Source organism: Strix aluco, chromosome 22, assembly GCF_031877795.1.
Source record: "Strix aluco isolate bStrAlu1 chromosome 22, bStrAlu1.hap1, whole genome shotgun sequence".
NCBI classification, from domain to species: domain Eukaryota; kingdom Metazoa; phylum Chordata; class Aves; order Strigiformes; family Strigidae; genus Strix; species Strix aluco.
Genome location: NC_133952.1, coordinates 736,074 through 761,521, shown reverse-complemented (window position 1 = coordinate 761,521; position 25,448 = coordinate 736,074). Strand labels below are relative to the sequence as shown.

General features: G+C 59.8%; 1 protein-coding gene across 6 annotated transcripts; it reads right to left on the bottom strand.

Annotated features, from left to right (window-relative positions):
* Positions 1 to 3,134: 3,134 nt before the first annotated feature.
* On the bottom strand, positions 3,135 to 25,090 carry NPHP4 (nephrocystin 4). Of its 6 annotated transcripts, XM_074848169.1 has the most exons (29): positions 25,061 to 25,090; positions 24,153 to 24,343; positions 23,468 to 23,599; positions 21,656 to 21,828; positions 21,281 to 21,345; positions 20,864 to 21,019; positions 19,760 to 19,896; positions 19,064 to 19,230; positions 18,855 to 18,981; positions 15,881 to 16,063; positions 15,057 to 15,186; positions 12,920 to 12,966; positions 12,141 to 12,328; positions 11,870 to 12,061; positions 11,066 to 11,253; positions 10,331 to 10,491; positions 9,762 to 9,942; positions 8,596 to 8,724; positions 8,253 to 8,455; positions 7,954 to 8,180; positions 7,671 to 7,860; positions 7,430 to 7,513; positions 7,172 to 7,328; positions 6,794 to 6,879; positions 6,020 to 6,105; positions 5,509 to 5,680; positions 4,762 to 4,941; positions 3,835 to 3,978; positions 3,135 to 3,721 (listed from the first exon to the last, which is right to left on the bottom strand). In XM_074848169.1, exons 1-29 carry the CDS (start codon positions 25,074 to 25,076, stop codon positions 3,581 to 3,583), a joined length of 4,233 nt encoding a protein of 1,410 aa, XP_074704270.1. In that variant the 5' UTR covers positions 25,077 to 25,090; the 3' UTR covers positions 3,135 to 3,580. The 6 variants fall into 6 exon arrangements, 5 of the variants coding, with proteins under 5 accessions (XP_074704270.1, XP_074704266.1, XP_074704268.1 ...); XM_074848165.1 differs by having other exon boundaries at positions 3,135 to 3,978; XM_074848167.1 differs by having other exon boundaries at positions 3,135 to 3,978; positions 21,692 to 21,828.
* Between the last annotated feature and the right edge of the window lie 358 nt (positions 25,091 to 25,448).

Here is a 25,448-nt window from a genome sequence, read left to right as displayed (position 1 = left end):
AGAGCGGTGCCTTTCCCCAGTGCTGTTGCGAGGCACGGCCTCAGCCTGCCCGTCACCCCGGAGCAGAGACCATACACCAATAAATTCACACCGTAACCATCCCTCCATGTGCCGTCGGTTAATTGATAATGAAATTATGTTGGGGATGTAATTGCCTGGAGGAGCGCTGGGCCGTGCGGCAGGCCGGCGCGCTTGGCACAGGGCTTTTGCCAGCCTCGAGGCCGGGTGACGGGCGGCGGCAGCAGAAGCGTCTGCGTGATGCTGCTGGGCCACTTTCAAACACGTCTATCAGCTTTCAGCTTGGCAGAGACTCTAAATACTCATTTCAGCTAATACAGATACCCGGTAATGTTGTACTGCAAGGCTGGCAAGCTCCCAGCAAATATCACAGTGAGCCTTTGGTTAATTAGAGGTTTCTCAGGCAGTCGCAATTTTGTCCTTGTAATGGGAAAAATAAGCTGGGTTTAAAACTTTGAGCCCAAGGAGTACCCTACCGGAGCCTGGGCATCTCAGGAGCCCATTTCCCACTCTGAAAGGGCATTTTGCTGCTGCAGGAGCTTTTGCACCCAGCTCCCTTTTTTCTCGATTTTAAATTTATTTTCTCGTTTCTACTGGCCGTGGTGGGTAGGGCTGGCCGGGCGTATGGCCAGGAGCTGGGAGCCCATTTAGCTGCTCTTCCCACCCCGCTGCTGCTGTTCTTGCAACGCCTCCCGCCTGCCGCCCGCCTCCGAAAACCTGCCGAAACCTCCAGTGCCAAGGGCTGGGGGCACAGCAGTGCCGGCACCGGTGAGGCGGCACAACCCCCCTGGGAAGGCAGCGCACAAGCGTCAGGCAGGGCTTTCTGCCTGCTCCTGCCTCCCCCGGCTTCCAACCACGGCCCCTGGAAGGTTGTTTGTTCTGAGGATCAGTAAAGTTCAGCCGCCGCGGCAGCGCACTGACGACAACTCCTGGCTGGGTAAGCAAATGAATTTTGATGGGTTTTCCACCCACCCCGCTCGGGATGGGAAATGCCACCCGGAGTGGGGGAGGGCCGGGAAAGGCACCGGAGCAGCAGCGCGGTGACACGTGTGCCAGCATCCCTCGAGGCTCCCAGCCTCGCTCCGAAGCCGGGCTGTGGAAACCCTCCCCAGGCCGGCTGAAGCGCCCGGCAGTGACGCAGAGCGTTCCCAGACCCCACCACATGAGCTCAATTAACGAGCTGCTGTGGAACGTTTGGAAACGCCGGAGCCGCGAGGCTGCGCGGCAGCAGAGCTCCGGGGGGGCAGTGGCGGGGGGCAGCGGCGGGGGGCAGCCCCTCAGCAGGTCCCTCCGAGGATCTGGCCCCTCTGGGAGCCCAGCCGGACCCACGGGCATCAGCCACCCAGGAGCCCGCGGTCCCAAGAGTTACCAAAACCACGGAAGGTGCTTCCCAATCTTTTCTTCCCTGTGCACTTTGGTGAGGAGATGTGAGCTGGGATTTTGAGGGTGAATTAATTATATCATTACTGGAATTCAATTTTCTTCCTGACGTGAATGAAATGGGAAGAGAACCACAAGCTGCATGCTGGGCACATGGTGCTACGAGTGTATTGTCGTTAGCAGGACGACTTCATTAACAAGCCTGAACCCCAGAAGTGGCTCCAGCCCAGCCCCTGCCCGGCAGAGCCCAGCGGCAGCTCCGGCGTTTGCCCCGCGCTCAAGCAGCAGCGGCTGCAGCGTTTCCAGGGGCCGGGGGTCCAAGGCCGAGCAGCGCCGTGCACGGGCTCTGGAGCGCTCCCGCACCCCTCGCACCTCTGCGGAGGCTCTTTGCTCTCCAGCAGGAACCAGGTCGAGCCTCAAAAAACCCTCTCGGATCAACCGCCGTGGCTTGCTTATGTTTAAAGAAAGGAAATTGTTTAATTAAAGCTGATGTAGTGAAAACAAACAGGCACCAGCAGGGCATGTGAATGCCCTACAAAGATTTATGGGACCGTCTGTGCCGTGGGAAGGGTATTCTGGGCTGGGGAAAGTAGCACAGCTCCCACCTGCACTGGAAATGCAGGAGAGCAGGGAAAATCCCCAAGCTGTGCCCCTGCCTTGCCCTGACCTGCCCCCCAATTCCTGCCCCCCGATTAAACTCTGCAGCTAAATGCAGGCACTTGTGTAAATAACCCAACCACCTCGTTACACCCTCATCACCGCCACAAAGCCACTGGCATTAGCCAAGGCTGGCCAGTGACAGCCCAGACCCACTCCATCACGGCAGGGACGTGGGGCTCTGCAAAGCATTTGCCCTCATACCTCAACATCACTAAGAAGTGACAAATTCTCACTCTGTTTTTTTATACCGGTGCTGGCGGAGGCTTTATCAACCAGCCCTGCCCCTGGGCACAGGCAGCGTCGCAGAGGAGGAGCGGCCACGGGTGTCCAGGTCCGACCACGAGACACGTTTCCTAATGGAAAAGCCTTTTCCAGCTTTTCTTAGTGGCCTCGCCAGTGCTGTGGCACATCCTCTACCAGGGGCTGTGAGCGCCTGGGCACGAGCTGCCTCCTCTGCCACGGCCGAGGGTGCAGCCCCAGCTCATCCATAAGCCTCAGGAAATAGCGTTGTATGAAAACGTAATGAAAATTATTCAGCTAATCTACTTTAATAACCCGACTTAGGGGCCTCTCTGTGCTGCAGACAGTATAATAATTTTTAAAATATTAGCTGTCATTTCCGATCAGTCCTAGGGAGGCAGAGGGACTCGGCCCACAGCTTCATCGGGGCGACTAATTCACCAGCCTCGGACCCGTGACGGGACGTGGCGCTCACAGGGGCACAAGTGCCCTCGGGGGGGAGGGCTGCCTGCCACGGCTCTGCCTTTGCCTCCCTTTTTTCCCCCTTCCCGCAGTGACCCCAACGCCCGCCAGCACAAACTGGGCTATGAACTGGCAGAGCCGTGAGGAAGATGCCAACGCCCTGGGACAGGGCCACCAGCCCCCAGCTCCAGCAGCATCAGCCCCCACCTTTGTTTTCCCGTCATTCCCCACCCCGACCCCCAGGATGCTCCAGGGAAGGGGGGGGTGACACAGGGGACCCCCAGCGCTCCCCTGGGCAAGCTCAGCACCCACCTCTGCAGGACGGGGATGCCGAGGGGTTCCCACCTCCCACGGAAGAAAACGCCGCCACGCTCTGCCAGTTCTGCGCTGCACGTTTAATTGATCAAGGATGAGTAAAAAGTATTGAAAAATCCCAGAAAACTGCTTCAGTGTGTACAAAAATCAGTGTAGAATATAAAATACTTTAAAAATATTCTGCAGAATCAGATCTGCAAACTTTTTAAGTTAAAAAAAGATTCGGACATGCCTAAAATACAGTAATGCTTAACAAAAATACAGCCATCCTACGGGCACGACGCGCGGTAACAAATCGCCCTCCCCGATTTGTGCAGATGGAGCCACATGGCACCACCGGTGCCCACGGCAGTGCCCGGCGATCCCCGAGACCGCCCGGCTTGGTGAGGTGACTATGAGGGGACCGGGCTCACAACTCCCCAGAGAGACACGGGCACCCCTGGAGAGGAGCTGCCGCGGCGGCCAGCGCAGAGACCAGTGGCTTTGCCCCGTTGGACCGGCAGCCTCACTGGTAGAGAACCTTCACGCAGAAGGTTTCCTCGTTCTTGTCCTCGTGGTCGTTGATGTGAATGAGGATCTCCTCCTCGCCCGCGCTCTGGCTCGGGGCGAAGCGCAAGCCGATGGTGTACACCTCCCCGCCGGCGACCTGCGGGACAGTGGGCGGAGGAGAGGCGGCAGGACGCGGCAGCGCGCCTGGCTCCCACCCAGCACCGCGTGGTACAGGGGGCCAGGGAGGGGGGACCGGCAGCAGGATGTTACCTCGAAGGAATCCTCCTTGAACTGCAGCAGGTCGGGCCGGTTGGTGCCCAGGAAGTAGAGCCTGGGCGAGGGGTAGGGGTTGGTGTAGGTGATGCGCTTGTTGCAGCCTCTCCCGCCGCCGGCGGGCAGCGAGATCTCGAACGCCTGCGGGTCAAGCACAAGCCGTGGCGGAGGCAGCACAGACCGCGGGGCGGGCAGAGGGACCCCCAAACCGACAGAAAGTCCCCTCCTGCACCAACGCACCACAGGGGCGTTTCAGGGGCACGGTGCCTTGTGTCCCCTCCTCCTACACCGTACGTCTGATCTCTGCCAGCGGGTACAGAGAAACCACCGCTGAGCAAAAGCATCTTCCTCGCGCTGCTGCTGGCACCGGTGCAGCTGTGGGAGGAATTACGAGCCCAATAACAAAAACGGTCAGGGGAGCAGCCGGGACCGGCCAGCTCATTCTCCACCTAATTAGGTGCTCGCCCAGGTAACACCCTGTGGCACCGCAGGCTGGCTGGCTCTTGGCAGGACACTGGGGCATCGGTTTAAACACCCACCAGAACTTCCCCTGGTACCCAGGGTTTCAGGAAAATGTTTTTAGAAAGGAGAATGCCTTAGCCAGGAAATCTGGCCTGGCCTCGGCCAGCACAGCGCTAATGGAGAGCAGCATGCTGGAGCTTTAATTTCACAACCAGGGATACTTCAGAGCTGACATTCCTCAGCATGCGACTGCCCTCAGAACAGCCTGAAAGACATTTTCCCGTGGTCTTCAGTGAGATTATTCAAGCGCTCGAGGGCTAAATGTGTGCTCGGGGTGGCAAGCGCCAAAAAACCCAGATGTAAAGAGAGGAAGAAGCAGGAGACAGCCCCAGGTCACGGGCCAGACCACGACCGTCAGTCCAGCGCCATCACCGTGTTTTTCGGGTGCGGGAGCCACCGTACCTTGGAGATGAGGGGCTGCCTGCAGGACAGGCAGAGCAGCCAGGAGGACACAAGCTGGTGGGACTCCACGTCCACCAAGTTGAGGTAGATGAACCTGCTGCCGGCCCGCCGAGGCCTCACGCCGATGTACAGGTCCTGGATGCCATTGGCGGGGAGGAGGAAGGCGCCGTCCGGATCCACCTGCAGAAACCAACACCGGGAGCTGCAGCCGCCTGCAGTGACCTGTCGCACCCCTGCAAGGTCCAGCTGGGAGCACGAACTAGATCCGATGCTCTTAAAAACCTGTATGCTTCGGCCACCGCCACCACATCCCACCCCACCAACACGATGGGACCGGCCTCGTCTCAGGAAGGGGAAGAGCTGCTCGGGGAGAGCCGGGGACTCCCTCCCCTCGCAGGCTTCGCCCAGAAGGCTTTTGCTTTTGTTTATGGGACAGAGATGGAGTTTTCGTGCCTTTTATTATTCACATTCGCAATTACGGCCGAATGAATTCTAAAGAAATTGTTAGTCTTCAGACGATCTCATTAACGCAGATAATTTGCCCTCTGGGGTTTCGTGCCGATGATCCTACACGTGACAGCTCTAATCAAAAGATAATTATCGCAAACACTTCATGGCAGTAAATCCTTCATAATTCCGAGTGGGCTGCCTTCCCCTTTCTGGAGGGGATTTCGCCGGGCTGGTCCAGGCCAGCCCCCCACCCACCGCAGCCGCCCAGGACGTGGCCATCCCCGCACCAGGGCTTACCTCCAGCTCCTGGGGGTGGGAGGTGAAGGCCTGCACCCTGCGCGGGGCCGGGGTGCCCCGCAGCAGCAGCGAGAGGCGGGCGAGCTGCCCAGCCGTGCAGCTGACGTCCAGGCGCTGCAGCGAGTGCAGGTAGAACTGCCAGATCTGGACGGGCGCCGCCAGCCAGGCGTCCCTGCGGCACAGACGGATGGACGCGGCTCGGTGGCGGCTCCCGGGGAGCCCCCGTTCCCGTCCCCCCCTTCCCAGCGCCTGCTCTGACGCACACAGCCCGGCCGGCTCAGAAGGCATCAGCTCGCACCCCAGGGATGCTCTGGCCAGGGGTTGTTTAGAGGAGGGAAGGGTGTAAAGCCCCAAGCTGCAAACGCTTTGGGAAGCCTCTGCCCGGCGTTGCTCAGCCAAGCCGGCCAGGCCCGGGAAGCTGCGAGCAAGGGAAGGGCGGGGCGCGCTCCCCTCCCGCCCTGCCGCGCGCTCGGGGTTAGCACCTTGCGCTTCTGGGGGTCCTGCTACGTACGTATAAATAGCAACGAAGAACTTCTTGATCTGCGGGCTCGGTCCTCCGGCTACTTTTAAGAAGATGTCCTGCGGCTCCCCCGGCCCCTGCGGGCAGGAATCAGAGCATCGTTCCAACGGTTCACCCCGCGCTCACACCAGCTAACGAGCGCTCCAGGGTTTCCGTCCCATTAACGGAAAAACCCGCCACCGATCCACTTAACAAAAGCAGATGCTTTCAGCCTCTCGATAAACTATGTTATTAAGTTATTATACAGCTTGGCTGAGCTCTTCCAGTATTTTTAATTACAAAAGAGGATACAAACGACTATCGCATTCCAGGTCTGCATCTGTAATCAAATTTTGGCAAATTTTCCCCAAGTTTTCTAACAAGCTGTAATCCAATTATCACACTAACGCATTTCTGCAGTGGTGATTAGCAACTACCCTTCGTCACCATCTGCACGTAGGTGCCCAAGTTCATTTTCCCCTTCTACCTCCCCCAGCCGCAAAGCCCAGGAAACCCGGGTTGGGCATCGCCAGCGAGGGCTGCGCCTGGGGAGGGACACGGAGCGGCGGCCGGACGCAATAAGGTGCAACACCCAGCGTCAACCGCAAAACCCAGGGGGCTCCTTTTCATTGGGAAAAATGGCAATTCCAGCTTCATCCCTGCCAGCGTTTCACCACCACAGGCTGATAAATGGGGGTGCTCTGTGGGTGTGAGGCATTTCTCTGCCAATGGAAACAACCCAGAGGAGAAGGACACAGAGGACAGATGCCCCAGCATAACCAGTACCATGTTTTTGGTTTCACAAATGATGTCGGGGTCGCTGCAGCGAACAAACATCTCACGCTCCCCCCCTGGCATCCCCACGGGTGCGCCTGCAGAGGGGGAGAGACCAAGATGAAACCACATTCACCATTTTCTCCGTTCATGCTTGGTACCCTGCACCCCACCGACCAGAATCCTTTATGCCGAGCTACCAGCAAAGTACACGGTGCAGGGAATTAAATGCACAATTAACACAGGCAAGCAGATGATGAGCGAGCGGGGAGCCCAAGGCTGCGATGGGCGCTCTGGATGCCGCCCGCCCCTCCAGGAAGGGCCCTATGAAGCACGGACGCCAGCTAATGGGGAAGAGCTCAAGCACCGGCGGGCACACCGCGGGCTCACCAGGGAGGGTGTGCCAGGGGGGCAGCCGAATGGTCTTCTTCAGGAAGGTGAGCTCCGGGTGGTAGAAGCGGAAGGTCTGGTCCACCACGTGGGGCTGTGGCTCCACCTTCACCCGCAGCAGCGCGATGGGCTTTCCCCGGCTCACCTGGAAGGAGACCTGTGCCGGGGGGGCCGGCGGGAGAGGGACTGAGTTTTGCTAGAGCGATGCTTCTCCTCCCGCGCAGCCCCTCGAGCGGCGTTTTCACTGGGCTCCCTCACCTGGATGTGCTTTGTCTGCCCGGCTCCGCTCTTCCCCAGGGAGCAGGCGGCCGCCTCGGCCCCGGCGCCCAGCCCTGCTGGCCCCTGCAGGGTTCAAGAGCTGGTTGTTTCGGGGTGCAACACCATGACACCTGCACAGGGCTCCCCGTGCTGGTACCACCCTGCCCTGCACCCACAAACCCAGCTGAGGGAAACGCTTCCCGCTGGGAACAGCTCGAAACGGGAGGGAGCTTGCGCCTACCTGCGCCGCAACGACCGCGGGGTCCGCGGAGAACGTCTGGTATTTGAAGGGGATGTGGACGGTCTCGTTGGGGCGCAGGTAGACCTGAGGCTTGAGGTCGTCACGGAGGTGGAACATCTCCTCCTCTACCGGCGTAACGCTCCGGGTCAGCTCCTTGAAGTGGCGCCACTCCCTCGGGTCCAGTATGACACTGGGGGAGCGAGTAGCAGCGGTACTGGGGGGGACTGGTGCCACCCTGGCACCTCCCCACGCACGCAGGGGGAGATCCTGCTTCAGTCCCCACCTGAGCTCGGGGTGGTCGACCTCGATGGTGACGGTGTGCTGGACGCCGTAGGGGTTCTTCAGGGCGAACTCAAAGAACTCGGCGGTCCCCAGCACGGCGCGCACGGTGCGGGTGGCGGTGATGGCCTGGCTGAGCATCCGGGAGATGCTCTCGCCCTTGATGTGCTCCCGGTAGGCATCGATGAGCTGCAGGTCCCGCGTGTGCCGGCCCCGCTGCTCCTGCCAGCCCTGCCGGGAGGGAAGGGACCATAAGCTTGGAGTCACTGCGGCGTCCCCGGCCCCCCGCACCCCTCTCCTCACCGAGAGCTGCGGCGTCCTCCCGCCGCCGGCTTCCTCCTGCTGCCGCACCAGCGCCATGCGCCGCAGCTTGCGCCGGCGGGCGGCCGTGGCCTTGCCGGGGGCGGCCGGGGGGGTCGGTCTCGCCTCCGGCCGGCGGCTGCACAGCGCGGCCGCCAACTCACCATCCACCTCCACCAGCCTCCGTGCCCGCGACACCCGCCCACCTGCAGGGAGAGAGCACCCCGGCACCGACCGGGGACCCCCAATTAGCACGGCAAAGCGCCGGCACCACGGCAGCAGAGACCCTGACAACCCGAACCTGCGTAGGGGGGGACAGGCCGAGCCCCCACCCGGCTGGACTCACCGCCGGCGGCGTTCAGGGAGAACCAGCTGCCGGTTGCGATGCTGCCAGCACCATCCGGCGCGGGCACGGGGTGGGAGCGGGATGGCAGCGGGGATGGTGGCTGCCCCGGGGTCTCCTCGCACGGGTGGCCTGCCGCGAGCACAGACGGGGGTGAGCAGAAACCATCCATTTTTCATTGTTACTATATCTACTACAAATTTTTTATACTCACTGCAGCTCTTTACAGACAATTTTTAAAAAGCAAGAGCAAATATGCGGTTGCTAACAACACTCTGTGAGCCCTGTGGCGCTCCCTCCAGAGCCTACGGCTGTCATCCCCCCAGAGGCGACTGCCCAGAGCCCGAGCAGCCTCAGAAACACGGCGCCATCCCGAGCACGTCACCCCCAGCCCCTCACCGCCCTGGCTTTCATTTCTGCCTTCTCCAGCCCCGGGCTGCAGCGCTGCCACCGGCACAGCCACGCTCCTGCAAAGGCCACGGCCAGGCAGAGCCAGACGAGGCTCTAAACCAGACCACAACTCCCATTCCCAGCCTTCAGGCAGGGGCACTGAGATTTTCAATACTGTTTGTAACAGCAGTATTTTGAAATTTAAAAAAAAAGAGGACAGGGGGAAAAAAACCCAACAATCAAAGGGCGGCTGGTGTCCTGGCGCAGCGTCCCTGCTTCCTCTCCCTCTGCTTTCGCAGGGTGTGAGTTAAAGCTCTCCCTGGGTTGTGAATCTCGGATTCTCCTTCCCAGGAGCTTATCGTCCCTTTGCAGGCAAAGTATGGAAATGACGATTTAAGATATCTTCAAATGGAGCTAATCTTTCTTCTGAAGATAAGATTTTAAAACCTGGAGTCACTGCACATTTATAGGACAGGGAATTAAATATATAAAATAAAAGCAGCCAGCAGGTTCTGGGAAGAATAACACTCTTACAAGTGTGCTTTTTGTTGGGGTACAGCCCAGTGCGCTCCTCCTGCAGCCCCGTGCTCTTTTCTGGCCCCGCGGCACCAGCTGTGCCGGCATCTGCAGCCGGGCAGGGACCCTGAGCACAACCTGGAGCTGCACACCCTGCCCTGCCCGCAGCCTGGCAGCGCCGGAGCCGAGCGGCTGGAGCCGGGACAGGAGCTCCAACCAGCACCGGAGGTACCCGGCGAGGGACATGTGCCACGGGTGCTCACCGACGTTGGCCAGGCAGAGGTGGAGGCAGCCCCTCACCACCACACGGACGCCGAGGGGCCGCAGGGCGCCGGGCCGCAGGGCCTCCCGGCCCATCACCGTCACGTCCGGCTCGTACTCGGTCGTGGCCACCTCCAGCTCATGGTGGGTCCTGATGGCCGCCCGGCCCTGGCGCAGCAGGGGCTGGGGAGGGGGAACGAGTTACCGGGGAGTCTGCTCTGGGGGAGGGTTAAGGGGTCTGGGCAAGGATGTCTCTGAATGTCCTGGGTCTGGGGGTTTAGCCCTAGAACCCTGCAGGAGTTCTAGGGAAGTAGAAGAAAGTTAATGTTTTGCCATCGCTTTTGAGAAGATGACAAATCCCGTGATGTCAGGCTGACATCGGTCTCGGCTACACGGAGGGGCTGACAGCAACTCGATTACGAAAGACACGAGGGCAACGCAACAGCATCTAACGTGGGACTAAAGGAAAAGTCAGGCTCTTCCTCAACACCCCTGCATGCCCGGCCAGGGTCTCCCTCATCCCAAGGGGTGCCAAGGGCTTAAGGAGAAAAACCTTCAGTTTAACCAATACCTCCAGCTTCAGGGCAGCGGAGCCGACGAGGAGCAGGGAGTCTCCGTCCCAGACGTCGATCTGGAGGCTGTGCTCAGCCAGGTACCGCACGAACCAGCGCCGCTCCCCGGCCCGCAGGAAAGCGGGATCCACCAGGTACTTCAGCTGCAAGCCCGGCGGCCCTGCGAGACAGGCGGCATCATCACGGAAACGGAGCTTCCGGAGAAGCCCGCCTGCTCACAAACTCGCTCTCCTCCACTTAATGAGCCCGCCGGGCAATTAACGAGATCCAAGGTTCCCCAGGACCGGCACACTCCCACAGCAACCCTCGCTCTGTACAGACACCCCCTCCCATTTCCATCAACAGCTCCAGATGGAGAAGGAGCTTCATCAGCCACAAGTGTCCGGTGTTTCTTGGGACCAGAATTTAATAAGACCCAGACAGAAACAAAGAAAAGCCCTCAGCCAGGAGGATCAGCGGCGCCCAGCCTGGGCGCTGCACTCTCACACTTGGCCTTTCTTTCCACAGGTGCTCAGCTGGCCGCAGCACGAGCCGGCAGCCTGGGTGTGCGAATCACACCACCAACACTTGCCAGCGGTTGACTTCGAACGTTGGACATTTTGAACGTTTTTCACCAAACCAGCAGAGGTTTGCTGTTAAAGCAGACACTGGCCCCTTCCTCAGCCTGGAGGTGAGCCCAAATCTGACTGACAGAAGGGGAGCACCCACACGAGGATGCTAAAACTGGAGCTTACCGGTGTCAAGGGTCCCGTCTTTGTTCACCCGGACAAGGAGCTGCGCCGGCACAGCCGGCCCGGCCACCAGCCCCCCAGCCGTGCTGACCAGCTGCAGCCGTGGCGTGGTGACCGGTGGGAAACGGTAGAACTGGAAGGTGAGAAAGATGGTCCTCGGCCACGTCCCCTCCATGCTGTCCCGGGTGTCCCTTGGGGGAGAGAGAGGGGTTTGGATTAGCTCACAGCGCAGTGCTGCCTCCCCATCACGAGCTCCTCGTGCGTTTGGCACGCACCAAGAGGCAGAAGAACGAGAGAAGATCGGCAGCATCACAAGTATTTGGACTTCTCTGAAGACAGCGGGCATATGGTTTGCCTGGGCTTTCCAAAAAGCTTCATCTTTCCAGCTGTCTCCCGCCATATGCTGCGATGGAGAAGCCCAGCAAAGGCAGCGTTTTACCTTCACACAGCACACTGCCATCCACGGGAAAAACACAAGTGGGGCCTTACCCAGCCAAAACCACCCCCACAGGTGCCAACTTTCTCAACTCCATATGCATTTAGGGAGAAACGTGGCATTAACTGGCTTTTACACCATATTGTGGCTAATGGGTACAGTAAAAAAAAAAAAAATAATATGATTTAAGAGGGCCTGGAAAGGACAAGAGCATCATCGCTAAACCCTCCGGGGCTTTGCCTCCAGGGTAGGTGCTGGAGGAAGCTGCACCTTTGCAAGGACCTCTCCAGGTCAAGCAGGGAAGCGGCTTGGGGAGATTTGGGGACCCTCCCCGAGGAGCTGGAAGGCACCGCAAAGAGCCACTGTCCCACCTGCTGAAAGCCAGGAACTGCAGGATTATTTCATTGCCTTGCAGAGGGTCGGCTTCCTCCAGCCGTGGGCTGAAACTCGCCGGCTCCGGCGGCTCCGAGATTTGCACTGGCTCCTGGTTACAGTCCAGGATCTCCGGGAAGCCGGCGGCATGCAGGCGCGCCAGGGAGGCGCGGGAGAGCGGCGTGCGGGATCTGGCGGAGAAACAAGGCTGAGCCGCGTGGAAGCGGCCACGGGGGTGCAGGACCCCAGGGAAGGGCGGCCGAGCATCACCTGCCTGCCTGCAGCCCCACAGCGGCGATGGGCACCTGCAGCGGGGTGAAGGGCAGCGCCCGCAGCTGGTCGCCGGCGCAGGGCTCCGGCAAGCCGAGGTCGGCCTCCAGGTGCGTGATCCCCCCGTCCTGCCGAGAGCTGGGGCCGTGCCGCGCCGGGGTCTGGCCCCGCAGCTGGGACACCGAGAGCTGGCGGGAGGGAGAGTGGCAAGCGTGAGTCCCCACAGCCCCCCCCGATGGCTGGGCAGGCCAGCAGCCCCTCCAGGCTAAGGCCGCTCCGGCATCACCGCTCCGACGAGACTCGGCACGGCTGCCTGCGGGTCCACACCTCTGCGCCCTCTCTAGCTGTTGTGGTTCCCCCCGCAAGGGGAAGGACAGGAAAATGCAGCAGGAAAATTAAACCGCTTAATGAGGTCTTATGAGGCATTTCATTTCATCAAAAATATTTGCGTGCATTGATCCCTGCGTCAAGATATAAAAAAGCATAAAGAGGGATCTCGGTATTCAGAGCTCTCCCTAAATCCCAGTAGCTCTGCACGAAGAGATCGTGTGTCGCTGTCAGCACGTACTGGGGACAACGGTACCCAGCAAATCTGGGCTGTCAACACCCAGAACTGCCCTTACAAACACATCTGGGCTGTGAGGAGAGCTCAGGGAATCTCGCCCAGCATGTTACAGGCAGGACCCATTTTGCTCCCCCAGAGGAGGTGGATTTGAGGGGGATGCTCAGTGCCACCCCCCGGGAACACCACCGCTCGCGCCCACCCCCGTGGCACTTACCCCCGGGCCCCGCGGGGAGGCTGCTGTTGGCAGCGGGGCCGTCGGACCTGCGGAGAGGGACGGGAGAGATGCTGGAGCGGAGCCATTGCCCCCAGGCCCTGTGGCTGTGCCCTCCACCACTGAGCCCCCTTCAACCTCCCGCCATCCCTTTTAAATTCTGGGGGTGAAACCAGCTCAGCGAGGTAGCTTACCAGCGCTTTACCACTTATTTTTCCAATAAGACTGTTGCCGAGGGGGGATAACATAGCACGCCTCCAGATCCATCCCTTGTTTTGCTGGGAATCAGGCTAACTCTGCCGCGGAAGGCAGCTCCCCATCCCCAGACAGCGCCGCGGTTCCCTGCGGCCATGCGGCGCTGTCTAAGTGGGATGCTTAATGAGACGTGAAAGTTTTAGGATACTTAAGGTTTTCATTGCTCCTCCATTATTTCTTGTCGCTCCCTTCATCTGTTTGTGCATTCGTGCCCCAAAACGAGCTTTACCGTGTTTATACTTGGCCGCTCGGCTCGCCCTGCCGCCGAGCCGTGGGTCCTTTGGAGCAGACCAGGGGCAGTGATGTTCTGTCTCTGCGGCCATGTGATGCTGAGGCCTTATTTTGCTTTCACCACCACGTATATTCCAGCTATTTCATGCAGACTGCTGTGCTAAGGGAACCCAACCCCCCTGTCTCCCTCACATCTCCAGCACTGGTTTCTCCCCATGAGGAAGGCTCTGCCCAGCGTTCAGGAGCTGATGGACAGATCCCTCAGTGCCGCCGGCAGCTGAGCTGACAGAAGATGCGCTTGGCCTCCCCTGGCCAGAGGGCCAGATGGTGGCATGTTTTCCAGCGGAGCTGTACAAAACATTATCACCAAATACTCTCTGCGACAGCTCAGGGCACGGGCTGGCTCTTGCATGTGGCCGCCCACCTCACAGCACAGCTCCAGGGCCACTGCTGCACTTCCCAAGCTCTCCCCAGGGCCGCCAGCCCCTCGGAGCGATGCAGCCCCCCAAAATTGCGCTGCTGGGGCGTCTCTCCTCACCGGGCACCCTGTCCGTGCTCCAGCACACTCCCCCCAAGCCGGAGCACCACAGCCCAGTGCCGGGCACACGCTGGCTTCTCCCTTCACCCCACCACAACTCCCTCTACGTCCTGCCTGCCGCCAGCAGCAGCCGTGTCACAGGGAGCCAAACCCAGCCCAGCCCCAGTGCCCAGATCCTTCATTTCACCCGCAAAGCTCTCTGCTCTACAGCCCCTTCTGCCAGCAAACCCGGCTCCTCGCCGGCAGAAAGCCGGGACTCGCACGGCAAAGCCACGGTGCCACTGCCATCTCGTGGAAGGCGCAGCAGCACTGGAGCCAGCGCAGGGACAGGCACCCACCGCGCCGGGCATCACCCTGACCCACCGGCTGGCAGCTCCCGGCTCGCCAGAGGAGCTGGATGAGCTCCAGAAACCTATTTAGACGCTGTCAGGAATCTGGAGCACCACTCAGACCCACGCAGGAGCAGGCGCGACGCGGCAGAGGAGTTTCCCACCGACGACAAAAAGGGGATTAGACAGAAATAAGGACTTCCAGGAGACCGGGGCACTGACTCAACTCCGTGCCCAAGCCAACGGCAGTTTTCCTTCTGCCTCCAACAGACGCAGCAGACGGGTGCTGAAACCCCGACCAGCCCTGCACTATAGACACACGTACACGTGCACACACGCAGCCTGGCTTTCCCCAGCCTGGCACAGCCCGTGCACCGATCGATCGCATGCTGCTGTCACGCTCCCCACACAGCAGCGCAACGAGATTATTATTTTTTTCCTTGGCCTATAATTGACACCTCCCCTGTCCTCACCTCCGGAGGGATTCAGAGTGCAGAGGGATCAGTAGAGAGCCCAGGGCTGCTGGTGCACAGGAGCCCAAATGCCACCAGAGTGACCCAAAATGGGAGCTGGAAACCCCTGGGGATTCTGCACGTGGCTCAGCACTACTATCAGTGGGGAATTTTGCAAGTTAGAAAGAGCTGAATTCAGCTCGATGGAAACTCGGTTCACTCCAGTAATTCATAAACCAGCTCGCTGAAACTCGGTGAAGTTGCGTTTTTTCTCCTGAGCAGACACCGATGCCACACTCTGTATTTTAAATGTCAGCGATCTGGAAAACACTCACTCAGCGATGGCGTGGGAGGCTCCTCCGGCTCGTCCCTGTCCTTACGTAGGATCTCCGCAGCAGTTACAAGATGTTCTTCCGAATCAGTGGAAACATGGAATTGGACAGTCCCAGACTCCACGTGCTTCCCCTGAAATTGGAAACGAAATACTTTTAGACAGCGTGCTACACGCAGCCTCCCTCGTACCTCCCAGAGACAGCTCCCTTGCCCTGCAGCCGGCGAGACGGCAGCGCAAGCCGGAGGCAGAGCCAGCAAGGGGCTGCACCTTCATGGGCTGCTGCAATACCCCTGTCCTTGCGAACACACACACACCTGCCAACTCCACCCACTGCCGCCTGGTCTAAGATTTTACTGAGCAAATTCTGCAGATGCTGATCCATCCACCCACCCATCCTTCCATCCATCCGTCCCTCCACCCCACCCCACAGCAGAGAGCAACCCCTGCAGCTTTGCACCATGGCCGTAGCTCAGCTGCCCCCGTCACCCCTTCGCCCCAGCCCTAACACCCTTTTGCTGACAAATACTTTGGAGTGAGGTCTTTATCTTTTGCCTGTGACCACCCAGAATAAGCCAGCTCAGGTCACGGTGGCCTCCAAGAAGGCTGGCGATAACTAACCGTGCTGACCAGCGGCACTGGCGCTCACTGGCAGGGGTGGGTGCCGCGACCCTCCTCTCCCCGGGCCTCCTCATTCCCTCCCAGATTTGCAGAACGTCCCGTCACCGGGCACTTAACCAGGTTTTGGCCAAGAGCCTCTCTGCCGCCGAGCCTGCCCAGGCACCGCCAGCGTCGCCACGCGTTCGCGATGCAGAGGCCAGCCCTTACCTGGCGGGAGCTCCTGCTGCTCGGTGGGGTCCGGTAGACCAGGGCCTGGCAGGGGCCACGGCGGGCGCCGCCACGCAGGGGCAGGACCACGTCCGCCTCGCCGGCACCCGGGACGGGGCTCCAGACGGCCCAGCGCACTGAGCGCATGTCGGCCATCTCGGCGCGGGTGCTGCTGGGCAGGGCCTGGGGGGGGAGCAGGGGGGGAGCGTGGTGAGCGCCAGACACCCTGGTCTCGCCACCAGCATGGGGGAGCAGGTGCCACCGGGCAGACACGGGCCCTCATCTCCCACCGCGCCATCTGCACTGCAGAAACCGCTCCCCTTCAACCCATTCTGGAGTCATTCCGCTTTCCAGCACCTTATTTCTCTTTTTGCACCCATTTTTCTGCCCCCACCGACCACACCTTTCCGCTCCCGCCCCTTTGCAGGCACTGAGGAGCACCAGGAACACTTCTCTGCTGGAGAGGGACACATCGGTCCCAGGGAGAGGACCCGGGATCGTGAGGCCTCTCGGGGAAAGAGGACTGAGATGGCTTGCAGGGGTTCAAGCTTTGCTTCTCTCCCTCTGCCAGCAGCACCACAGGCGGAACCGGCACCTTCCTACGCAATTTCCCCTCCTCGAGGCTGACCATGGACTCACGGCCCCAGCTGCACACCGTCCTGGATCCCACCGTCCCCCTGCAAACCCCGTACTGCCCTTCCCACACCGGTACCCCCTGGGTTTTGTCGCAGGGTCCCCGTTTCCCCAGACCCTCGCTGGCACCATTCCCGCTCCCGCAGGCTCCAGCCGCAGGCCAGGAGCCACCCAGCAATCGCAGCTCATCCCTTCTCCGGGTTACGCAAGGGACTACACCTCTAGGTTACGGATCAGCACGATGTAATGCCGATAAAATAGAAAAGCACAATATAGCGCTTTCCAAAAATTGCAGGGTTTTCATCCCTCGTACGTATTTAGCACACGTAGGCTGAGCCCAAGACACCAGCACCAGCCAAAGGGCTGCCACCCCCTCACTGCTGGGATGGGTGTTGGCCCCCCCGGCCCCGGCAGCCGGGAAAGGCAGCACAAGGGCTTCCACTTACCCAGGCGCATCCACAGCCTCCCCCTACGCCGAAGAAGAGGTGCAGAAGCAAACCGAGAGGTCTCTACCAGCCCGCAATCACGCTCACAGCCTGCTAATTATGGCACGGAGGACAAGGCGATCAGCTCAGCAAGTGGCTTTGGGATTAACCGCTCTGCCCACAGGCTGTGCTGCGGGAACCGGCTCCGCCACCGCCCCACCAGAGCTCCCGGCACCCAGCGCAGCCCAACAGATCTGCGCCTGGAGTCCCAGACCCCCGCGGGTCCTTGGGCCTCAGCTTCTCAAAGGAGTTGAGCCCAACACATAGATTCTGACAGCAAGGCTCAGCTTCTCCTTCCCCCCTCAATAGCAATCCCTCTGGCCTGGTACCTGTGTCGCACCTTATAAACACCCGTTTTCCCCCCATTTTGCTCTGGACAGCTCTAACAAGAGTGGACAGTTGCTGCATTTTCAATGAGCCTCTCAGCAGAACAATTAGGGCCAACTAAGGAACCCAGGGCCATCGATCACTGCACTGCCAGCTAATGGCTCCAACAGCAAATGGTCTCTGGAGGGGAGGGCTGAACTGCTCGCTAAGCCCGGTTTAACCTCTGGAAAGGTTAAATTGAAATACTTGTAAATGATCGGTAAGTAGGTGTTAAGGAGTGAGGTGCCCCACTCAATACAGAGCCCTCTCCTGGGCTGGAGAATGTCAGGCTGAAGCCCCCAGAAAAACCTCAGCATTCAAAAAAAAAAAAAAAGAAAAAACAGAGCTGGAGGGGTTAACTTCTTTTTGGCATAAATGCTAAATTCCAAAGAAAAGGCTTTTTTTAAGTCAAAAAAGCTGAAATCTTCCAAACTAGCTTGCCAGAACACTATGGGACTGCTGCAGGCTACACTTCTTCAGATCCATATACACGGTGGAGAAACATAACCACGCATAATTAGAATGAAATTGGTACAGGGAAATGATCACCTGCTTTGCAATTTATTTACTTATAGCAACTTATAATAATTTCTGAATATTGCTTAATAATCCTGCTTGCCCCGACTGTTCTGTGGAATCTTACCAAGAACTACCGTGTCCGTCAAAAACGAGAGACGTGTCCTTGGGAAGCAGATGTGCTCCGACAAGCTAGAGTACAGGTAGCCGTGTGTGGACAGCAGAAACCAGTGTGCTGGTGCTTTTAGATAAGACAGAAGGATTAAACCGGTTGGGACCACTCTTGTTGTTCGAGAGATTAGTTAGGAGGATCTGCGCGTGCTCCGAAGAACGGGGTGAAAAGTACAAGGTGAGGAAGACTGTGAGCCTTCCTCCAGAAGACCCCCGAGGACGCCCACCAGCAGGCAATGCGCAGGCGCAGAGAACTGCTGACACCAGCCTTTTGAACTGACTCCACCTTACTAATACATATGTATGTTTGTATTGTGTGACTCTATGAATATGCATATCTACACTCTATAGATTTCTGGTAAAATGTGCTGTTGGTGTGCAAGCTTTGTGGAGAAACCCCCTTGCACCCCGGCACCGGAATAAACACACCTGCTTTATAACTCTCCCCGAGTTGTAGAGTCTGTTTCCGCGCATCAAAAGGGCTCAAACAAATAAATTTCTGATTAAGACTAAACTGTGACGCATGAAAGTTTTGCTTGTGTCTGTTTCCCAAGGACTCCTCAACTGTCTTCCCACGCCTCTTTGTCTGTCTAGACAAGTCACTGATGGCAGACTCAAAGCCCTCAACGGGCACTTGGGCAAACCAAGATGAGGGGAACTCGAACAAAAGGACACAGAGATAGAATCTAGGGAGGATGATCTCGCTGATTTAGGAAGACGACGCCTGGGAACTTGGTCAGCTAGCAAAAACTGCGAAGAAGACCACTTACTTCTTCCCTCGACCACTGCAGACCCTCACCTACCTTCCCGCCGGCTCTCCCCACGCTGCGGAAGACGTACTCCAGCTGGAAGCAGACCCCAAACGCCGGGTGAGGCACCATCTCGCTCAGGTGGATGCGGCTCCGCAGCACAAGGGCTTGACCTGCACCCCTGCACCAGGACGGAGCAGCGGCTGTCGGCAGCGCCCAAGGCAGGAGGGAAGTGGCACCGGCAGCGGAGGGTCCCCCCTTACCTGGCTCCAGAGCCGGGCACCCCCGGGCAGCTGCCCCGTGCCACCTCCGCCTCCGGCACCAGCACGGCCACCTGTGGTGCCTGGATGAAGCACAGGCCGTTGTGGACGCCGACGTGCAGCCGCCGCTCCCGAACCTCCACCCCGGCACCGTCCGGCGCCGCGTTAGCCTGCGGCAGGCAAGTTTTCCAGCTTGGCAAGGCAGCACAGGGGGGCACAGCATCCCTCCCCGCGCCACCCGCGGCCAGGAAAGTTCAGCAGATCCGTCAGAAACAAAAAACCGGGACCCACCCCCCCGCCAGCGGCTGATGGATATTAAAATCTTTTGTCTTTATGACAGAGTTGGTGCAAAACTGGCAAATAAAGGACTTGGCCAGCGCTGTGCAGCGAGCACTGCCGCTCCTAAGGCGACGTACTCGATACGCTCTGCCTCTTATCTTACACTTTCCACAGTAGAGCAAACCCAAATTCTGCGTATTAGTGCCTGGACGTACAAAACAAAGCCTGCGCAGAGCACCTGTGTGCTAATCCAGCGGCAGAGCCAGCAGAAGGCTGTCACTGCAAAAAAATCAGGGACTCCAAGCGAAATGAGTACACGAGCATCGTTTATCTGAACCTTTCCACTGCGCCCGTGAACGAAGCGCCGGCATTGCTGCTCGTGCACTGAGCTCTCCCCTGCCCTAACCGCGACGGCAGTACCTGGAGTAAGCGATCGCTGTTCACTAAATCCAGCAGTTCTTCCTCAAATTCCTCCAGGGAAGGGTACAGCCGGACAGACAGCCTCTCCAGATAGCAGGTGACCGGCTTCATCAGCCGGGGTTTCTGCAAGCAGTCACCTGCAAAGCCAAGGGGGGGCATCGCTGGGACCGCAGGGGCACCGGCAGCCGGGCCCCAGCCGCAGGCAGCACTGGGGAGAGGTGGTGGCCATGCACGGGCTCCCTGGCCACGGGGCCACCACCTGTACGTGGACATGGGGTGTTTGTGGAGGTGGACAATGAAACCTTCGTGCTTCCCCCGGCACAAACACGCCTTCACGTTCGGGGGAGACCCAGAAACACCCAACGTTTTTGGGGACAACGGATGCGATCTGCGTCCGTAATGAAGTCACCACCACCACAGCGCCGAGCGGCACGAGACACTGGCTCTCCCCTCCTCTGCTTCCCAGCAGCACTGGGGACTCGGCTGCTTTGGGGGTCTCTCTGGGCTTTAACAATTACAACCCCAAAATGGTTACCAGTCGGGTTTTCCAGGCAGTAAGCTGAAGAATAACTCAGCTGCAGAACGGAGAGTACTTTTTACCCTCTGAATCTTCAGAACACATAATTTTAATTGCAGCAGCTCGAACGGCATGGCTGCTACCTACAGGGAAAGACTAACAAGGGCTGAGCATGGAAGAGCTTGTCCCCCTCTCCAAACCTGCCAGACCCCCAGCGATCCTCAGCCCCACCACCAAGGAGCACGACTTTAAACAAGCTGCAAGGGCTTCTCCTAAGACTCCGCTGAACAACTGTAATTAAACCAACCACCACTTATCCCCAGCAGCTTCCCAGGAGCGAAGCAATTAACGGAAGGAGAACAGACCGAAGCCATTTTGACTTCTTTCAGGCTGAGCTACGAATGCAAGGGCTGCAGCCCCACCAGCCCACACAGGGGGAGATGCTCCTGCCAAGGAGCCGCACTGCTGAGACCCCATCGTGCTCCCCAAAGCCATCGCCCTGACTGCCCTGCCTGCAGCCTCCCCGGGACCTGCTGCCTCCCCAGGACCTGTGATGCAGGCAGTGGGGAAAGGGAAGGAGCCCTTACCCACGTTTCCACGCGCCGGCAGCAAGCCGGGAATGGTCTGCAGCCCAGACATCAGAAGGTTTTCGGGAAGGAGGTGAAATATCGTCTCCAGGGGTGGGTGGGGCTTCAGGGTGTACTGCAGGTGGCTCTTCTCCATCACTGTCAGGTATTTGTTCTCTGAAAAAAACATCCCAAAGTGACCAAAACCAGGGGAGGCAGCTTCACACGCCACTGTTGAAGAAATCACTACCCAGAAACGCACGTGTTGGGAGCAAAGGAAAACCCGGGTTGGCCCGGCCCAGCTTTTCCCGTAAGGCACGTCCGCTTAGTGCGACTGGGGCATGGACCACGTATCGCAGCGACCGGGCACACGCGATGCTCGTTTGGGTGAGAGGCCGCCAAGAAAGGAGCGAGACGCAACGTCGTGCTGCTGCTTACTCTCCAGGGGGTCCTGGAAGCGCGGGTGCAGCAAGGCACGCGGCGTCCCGTGGTACAGCTTCAGTCTGAAAGCAAGGAGCAGACACGCAGTGGTCAGCAAACCCACCCCAAAGCACACCTGCATCTTCCACAACGCCTCTGCTCAGTGGGAAGAAACCACCCTCCTACTCTGTACCCACAGAAAAAGCCCCATCCCTCAGGGAAAGGACAGGCACCTCCTACAGACCCATCGCTGCTTCCCCCGCAGGGAAGAACTCCAGCTTTCTAAACGTGGGCTTTGTTTCCCCAGCCCCAGGACCACCCTTTCTCTCCCCAGAGCAGCCATGCCACCCCAATTCCCAGTGTGCCCCCTCACATGGCAGCGGGGGGACCTACGCTCTGTCCTCGGCAGCCGGGCCTGTCGCCTCCGACCTGCTGCCGAAGAGGGGGATGAGTCCAAAGCCGCAGGAGAGATGCCGGGAGTCCCCGTCCCCCTTGCTGGCCGTCGCCACCACTTCCACGACGGCGGTGATGCTGGGGTGGTTCAAGGAGGTGTGGAAGTAAACGGTCTGGGGTGGGGAAGGAGAAAGAAAGGGCATTTCAGAGCCAGCAGCTGCGGGCAGAGCAACACCTGTTGTGTCTGGACAGCCAGCGGCACAACCAGAACGTCCCTTAAAACTTCCAGAAGGCAGCTCATGGCAAGCGACCTCCAGCAACGCTCAGAAATCTCAACCTCCTTAAACCTCAGACATCATTAACTTTTTTTCCTTTTTTTTTTGTTGCTAACACCCATTTTCCAGAGTAACTCGCAGGCCGCAGACCCCGTACGAGTGGGACTTCGAGGTGCCCCTGACCCGCAGCATTACAACAAGCTCCGCACGGGTAAAGTCAGAGGAGCTGCAAACCCTCCTGTCGTGAGGAAGGGAGATAGGGGTGACCCAGCGCTGAGGGCAGGAGGGGACGGGACACAGGTGACCTCCCCGGGACAGGATTTAAAGCTAGGTTAATCTTTCTATTAAAAACTCATTACAGCGGTGTCCCAGGGAAAACATTTACTGTAATCACAGGCTGTCAGGAAGGGATAACGGAGAGAGACATTACCGCATCAACCCAGGGAAATAAATCGTTATTCTATTATCTTTTATTGCAAAACGTTGAAATAATGACCGCTGGCTGCAGACCGATGCCTTGCCTCGCAAGGACACAGAGAGCCCTTAAAGCAGATCCCTTGTAAAACCAGGCTTGTCGCTCCCCCGCGAACACTAACGCCGCTCCGCGACAGCTCCCTCCTCCCCGCTGAGCCCCGTGGGGACGCTGCAGCGCGGGGTCACCCTGACCCACCACACAGACCCCGGCCCCTGCCCACAGGCCTTCCTCCTCCGGTGAGGCTGGCGAGCACGCAGGCTGCGCTTCCCTCACCGCAGCGCTCTCGGCCACAGTTTTTCTCCACCCCTCTTCAAAACAGCAGGGGTCGGCCCGTGATTAAAACACTCGTGGAAGAAACACGCGCATCAATGCCCCCTCCGCGACCGCTACCGGTTTAAGTAATGAAGGAGCGCGGCTCTAACCAGTGCTACAGAGCACTGGAGGAGCTGGAAACCAAAGTTTAATTCCAAAACGTGACATTGCAGCTGTCGACCACGCTCCGGGGCAGTGGGGTCTCCCCAGCAAGGGGCACCCCGGTTTGCGGGATCCGCAGCGGATGGAAACGTGGTTTGGAGCGAGTTTAGTTCTCAAGTACGGAAAGAAAAGCGGAGGGCGGGAGCTGCTCCTTCCCTTCCTTCCCACTCGTGAAGAAACACTGCTCTCTGCCGCCGGCTCCGAACACAGCAGGCAGCACAGGCGGCACGTCCCGCAGGTAACCCAGCGCCCCAGTTTCCCCAGTCCAATAAACTGGGCGACAAAGCTTAATAGGCGGGTGGTGTCTGGGGTGCACCCTGCGCAAAGGATGGGGCAGTGCCGGAAGGGAAAAGCTCCCTGAGCTCCGCGTCCACCAGACTGAGGGGGGAAAACAGGCCCAGAGGAGAGCGGCGCCAGGCCGAACGCGAGCTGAGGCGGCTTTTCCTTCTGCACGTTAAAACCTCCCTCCTCGGACCCGGCTCTGCCACCTCTCCGCGGGATCGCAGCCCCCCTCGGCTTCTCGCTGCCCCTTCCTGGGGGGCTGCCAGCATTTTCCCTGCCCGCCCGCAGCCCCCGCCGTCACCCTACCTCGTTGAAAGCCACCCTGGCCAGGCGTGGCGAGGCGGCATGGGCAGCTCGCCGGCCGCTCCTCCACGTCCTCCCGAAGAAGTGGTGGTAGGTGGCATCGAAAAGGGAGAGGCGCAGCTGGTACTCGGCTCCCTGCAAGGCACGGCAGGATGGGGGGCTCAGGGACACGCCGGCTCAGCGGCCCCCAAAGCTGCAGGAAACACACTTCAGAGAGGACCAATAATTCCCGTTTGCTAATCGATGCCCAAAGCGGGCGCACGGCCGCGTACAGCTTCATGCCGCGCTGGAGAACCTGTCTGAAAGCCCGGGGCTCCCCAGGCAAAGCAAGAGGGGGACAAGGGAATGTTAAAGATATAATAAAAGGTAGCAGGCTTTTAAAGTGCTACGCAGAGATTTCAATTTAAAAATGTTTACCTAAATTCAAAATTAAAAAACCCTAAATTCTAAACTAACTACTAAGTTATAAACTAACTGAACGCTAACTCAGATTTGCAGGTGAGAACGCAGGGATGGAGACACGGCTCCGATTTGCCTTTCCGGGAGATTTAAAACAGTTAGTTCCTCCCAAACAAGTAACCCCCTTTTGAAAACCTCCCACTTTGCAAGCTCCAGCCCCCAACCAGGGCGAGTCCTGGCGGCACCGGGGGGCTCAGCAAGGCACTGCCGGAGCGCAGCCCCCCCATACCTGGGCGAGGGCAGCCCCCTCCAGGTACTTGAGGACGCAGCGGAAGGCCGTGGAGCCCGGCAGGCAAGCCCGTCTCCGCTGGCCATGCGGAGGGAGCGCCAGGCTCTGCAGGAACACGCTCTCCCACTCGCTCATCTGGGTCCCTCGACGGCCGCCTTGTGCTCCCGGCGTGGGCTCGGGCGAGCGCTCGGCTGGAAAAGGACGGAGGGAAGCGCAGGCTCCCGGAACGCGCTCCGAGCCGCGGAGCCGCGCACGATCCCGAGGGGACGCGTGGGGAGGGCTGCTGGGCCCCGCGGGGCCGCGCCAGCCTCGGGGGAGCTGGGCAGCGCGTCAGGGCGTCGCGCCCGTAGGGGCCAGCACCCCTCACCCAGGGCACGTGGGCCACCCCTGGGGCGGGCCCCCAGCCCCTGGCGTGAGCAGCCCCCCGTACTGACATACGTGTGCACAGAGAGGCCCATAGACATACATGCATGTGTACATGCAGAAACCACAGATCTGTGTGTACATGCACATACAGAAACCATAGACATACATGTGTACATGCAGAAACCCACAGACATGTGCATGTAGACACATGGAACCCACAGGCACATGTGCACGTGTACATACAGAAACCACAGACCTACGTGCACGGGCACGCACAGAAGCCCACAGCCGCACGGGCCCGCCCCCACCGGCGGCAGGGCCCGACCACACCCCAGCGACCCCCGGTACCTGCCGCCGCCCGCCCCTCACACCCCGCTGGGGACCGACGTGTGTGCGCGGGGCCGCGGCGTCACGCCGCGGGGGTCACGCACCGCGTGACACGAGGGACACGGGGGGACCCGCACGCGCCCGTATGTGCCCCCGCGCGCGGCTATAAGTAGCCGGGCGGCGGCGCCGGATCGAGCCCCCCGCCCCCGACTCACCGCGCCCCGCCGCCATCTTGTCGGGCCCGACCAACCTTGCGCCGGGCCTGGGGGGGGACGGGGGACATGGACGCGCCGCCGCCGCTCCCCTTCACGCCGACCGGGCTCCCGCGCCCCGCCACCGGCGGGCAACGGAGAGAAGCGGCGGCGGGGCGATGCCGGAGCGGGGCGCGGCGGCGGGAGCGGCGGCAGCGGAGTCCGTCGTGTGTGTGTGTGTCTGTGTCCCCCCTTCCCCGCGCGGGTGGTCGCGCCCGGCTCAGCATCGGGTTACTAGGGCGATGGTGCCGCACCGCGGGAGGCGGTGCCTCGCCGCCGGCTCGACCAATGGGAGCGGCGTGTGGCCCCCCGTCATTTGCATGCGGCGTGGAGCGGCGGGCGGCGCGGCCAA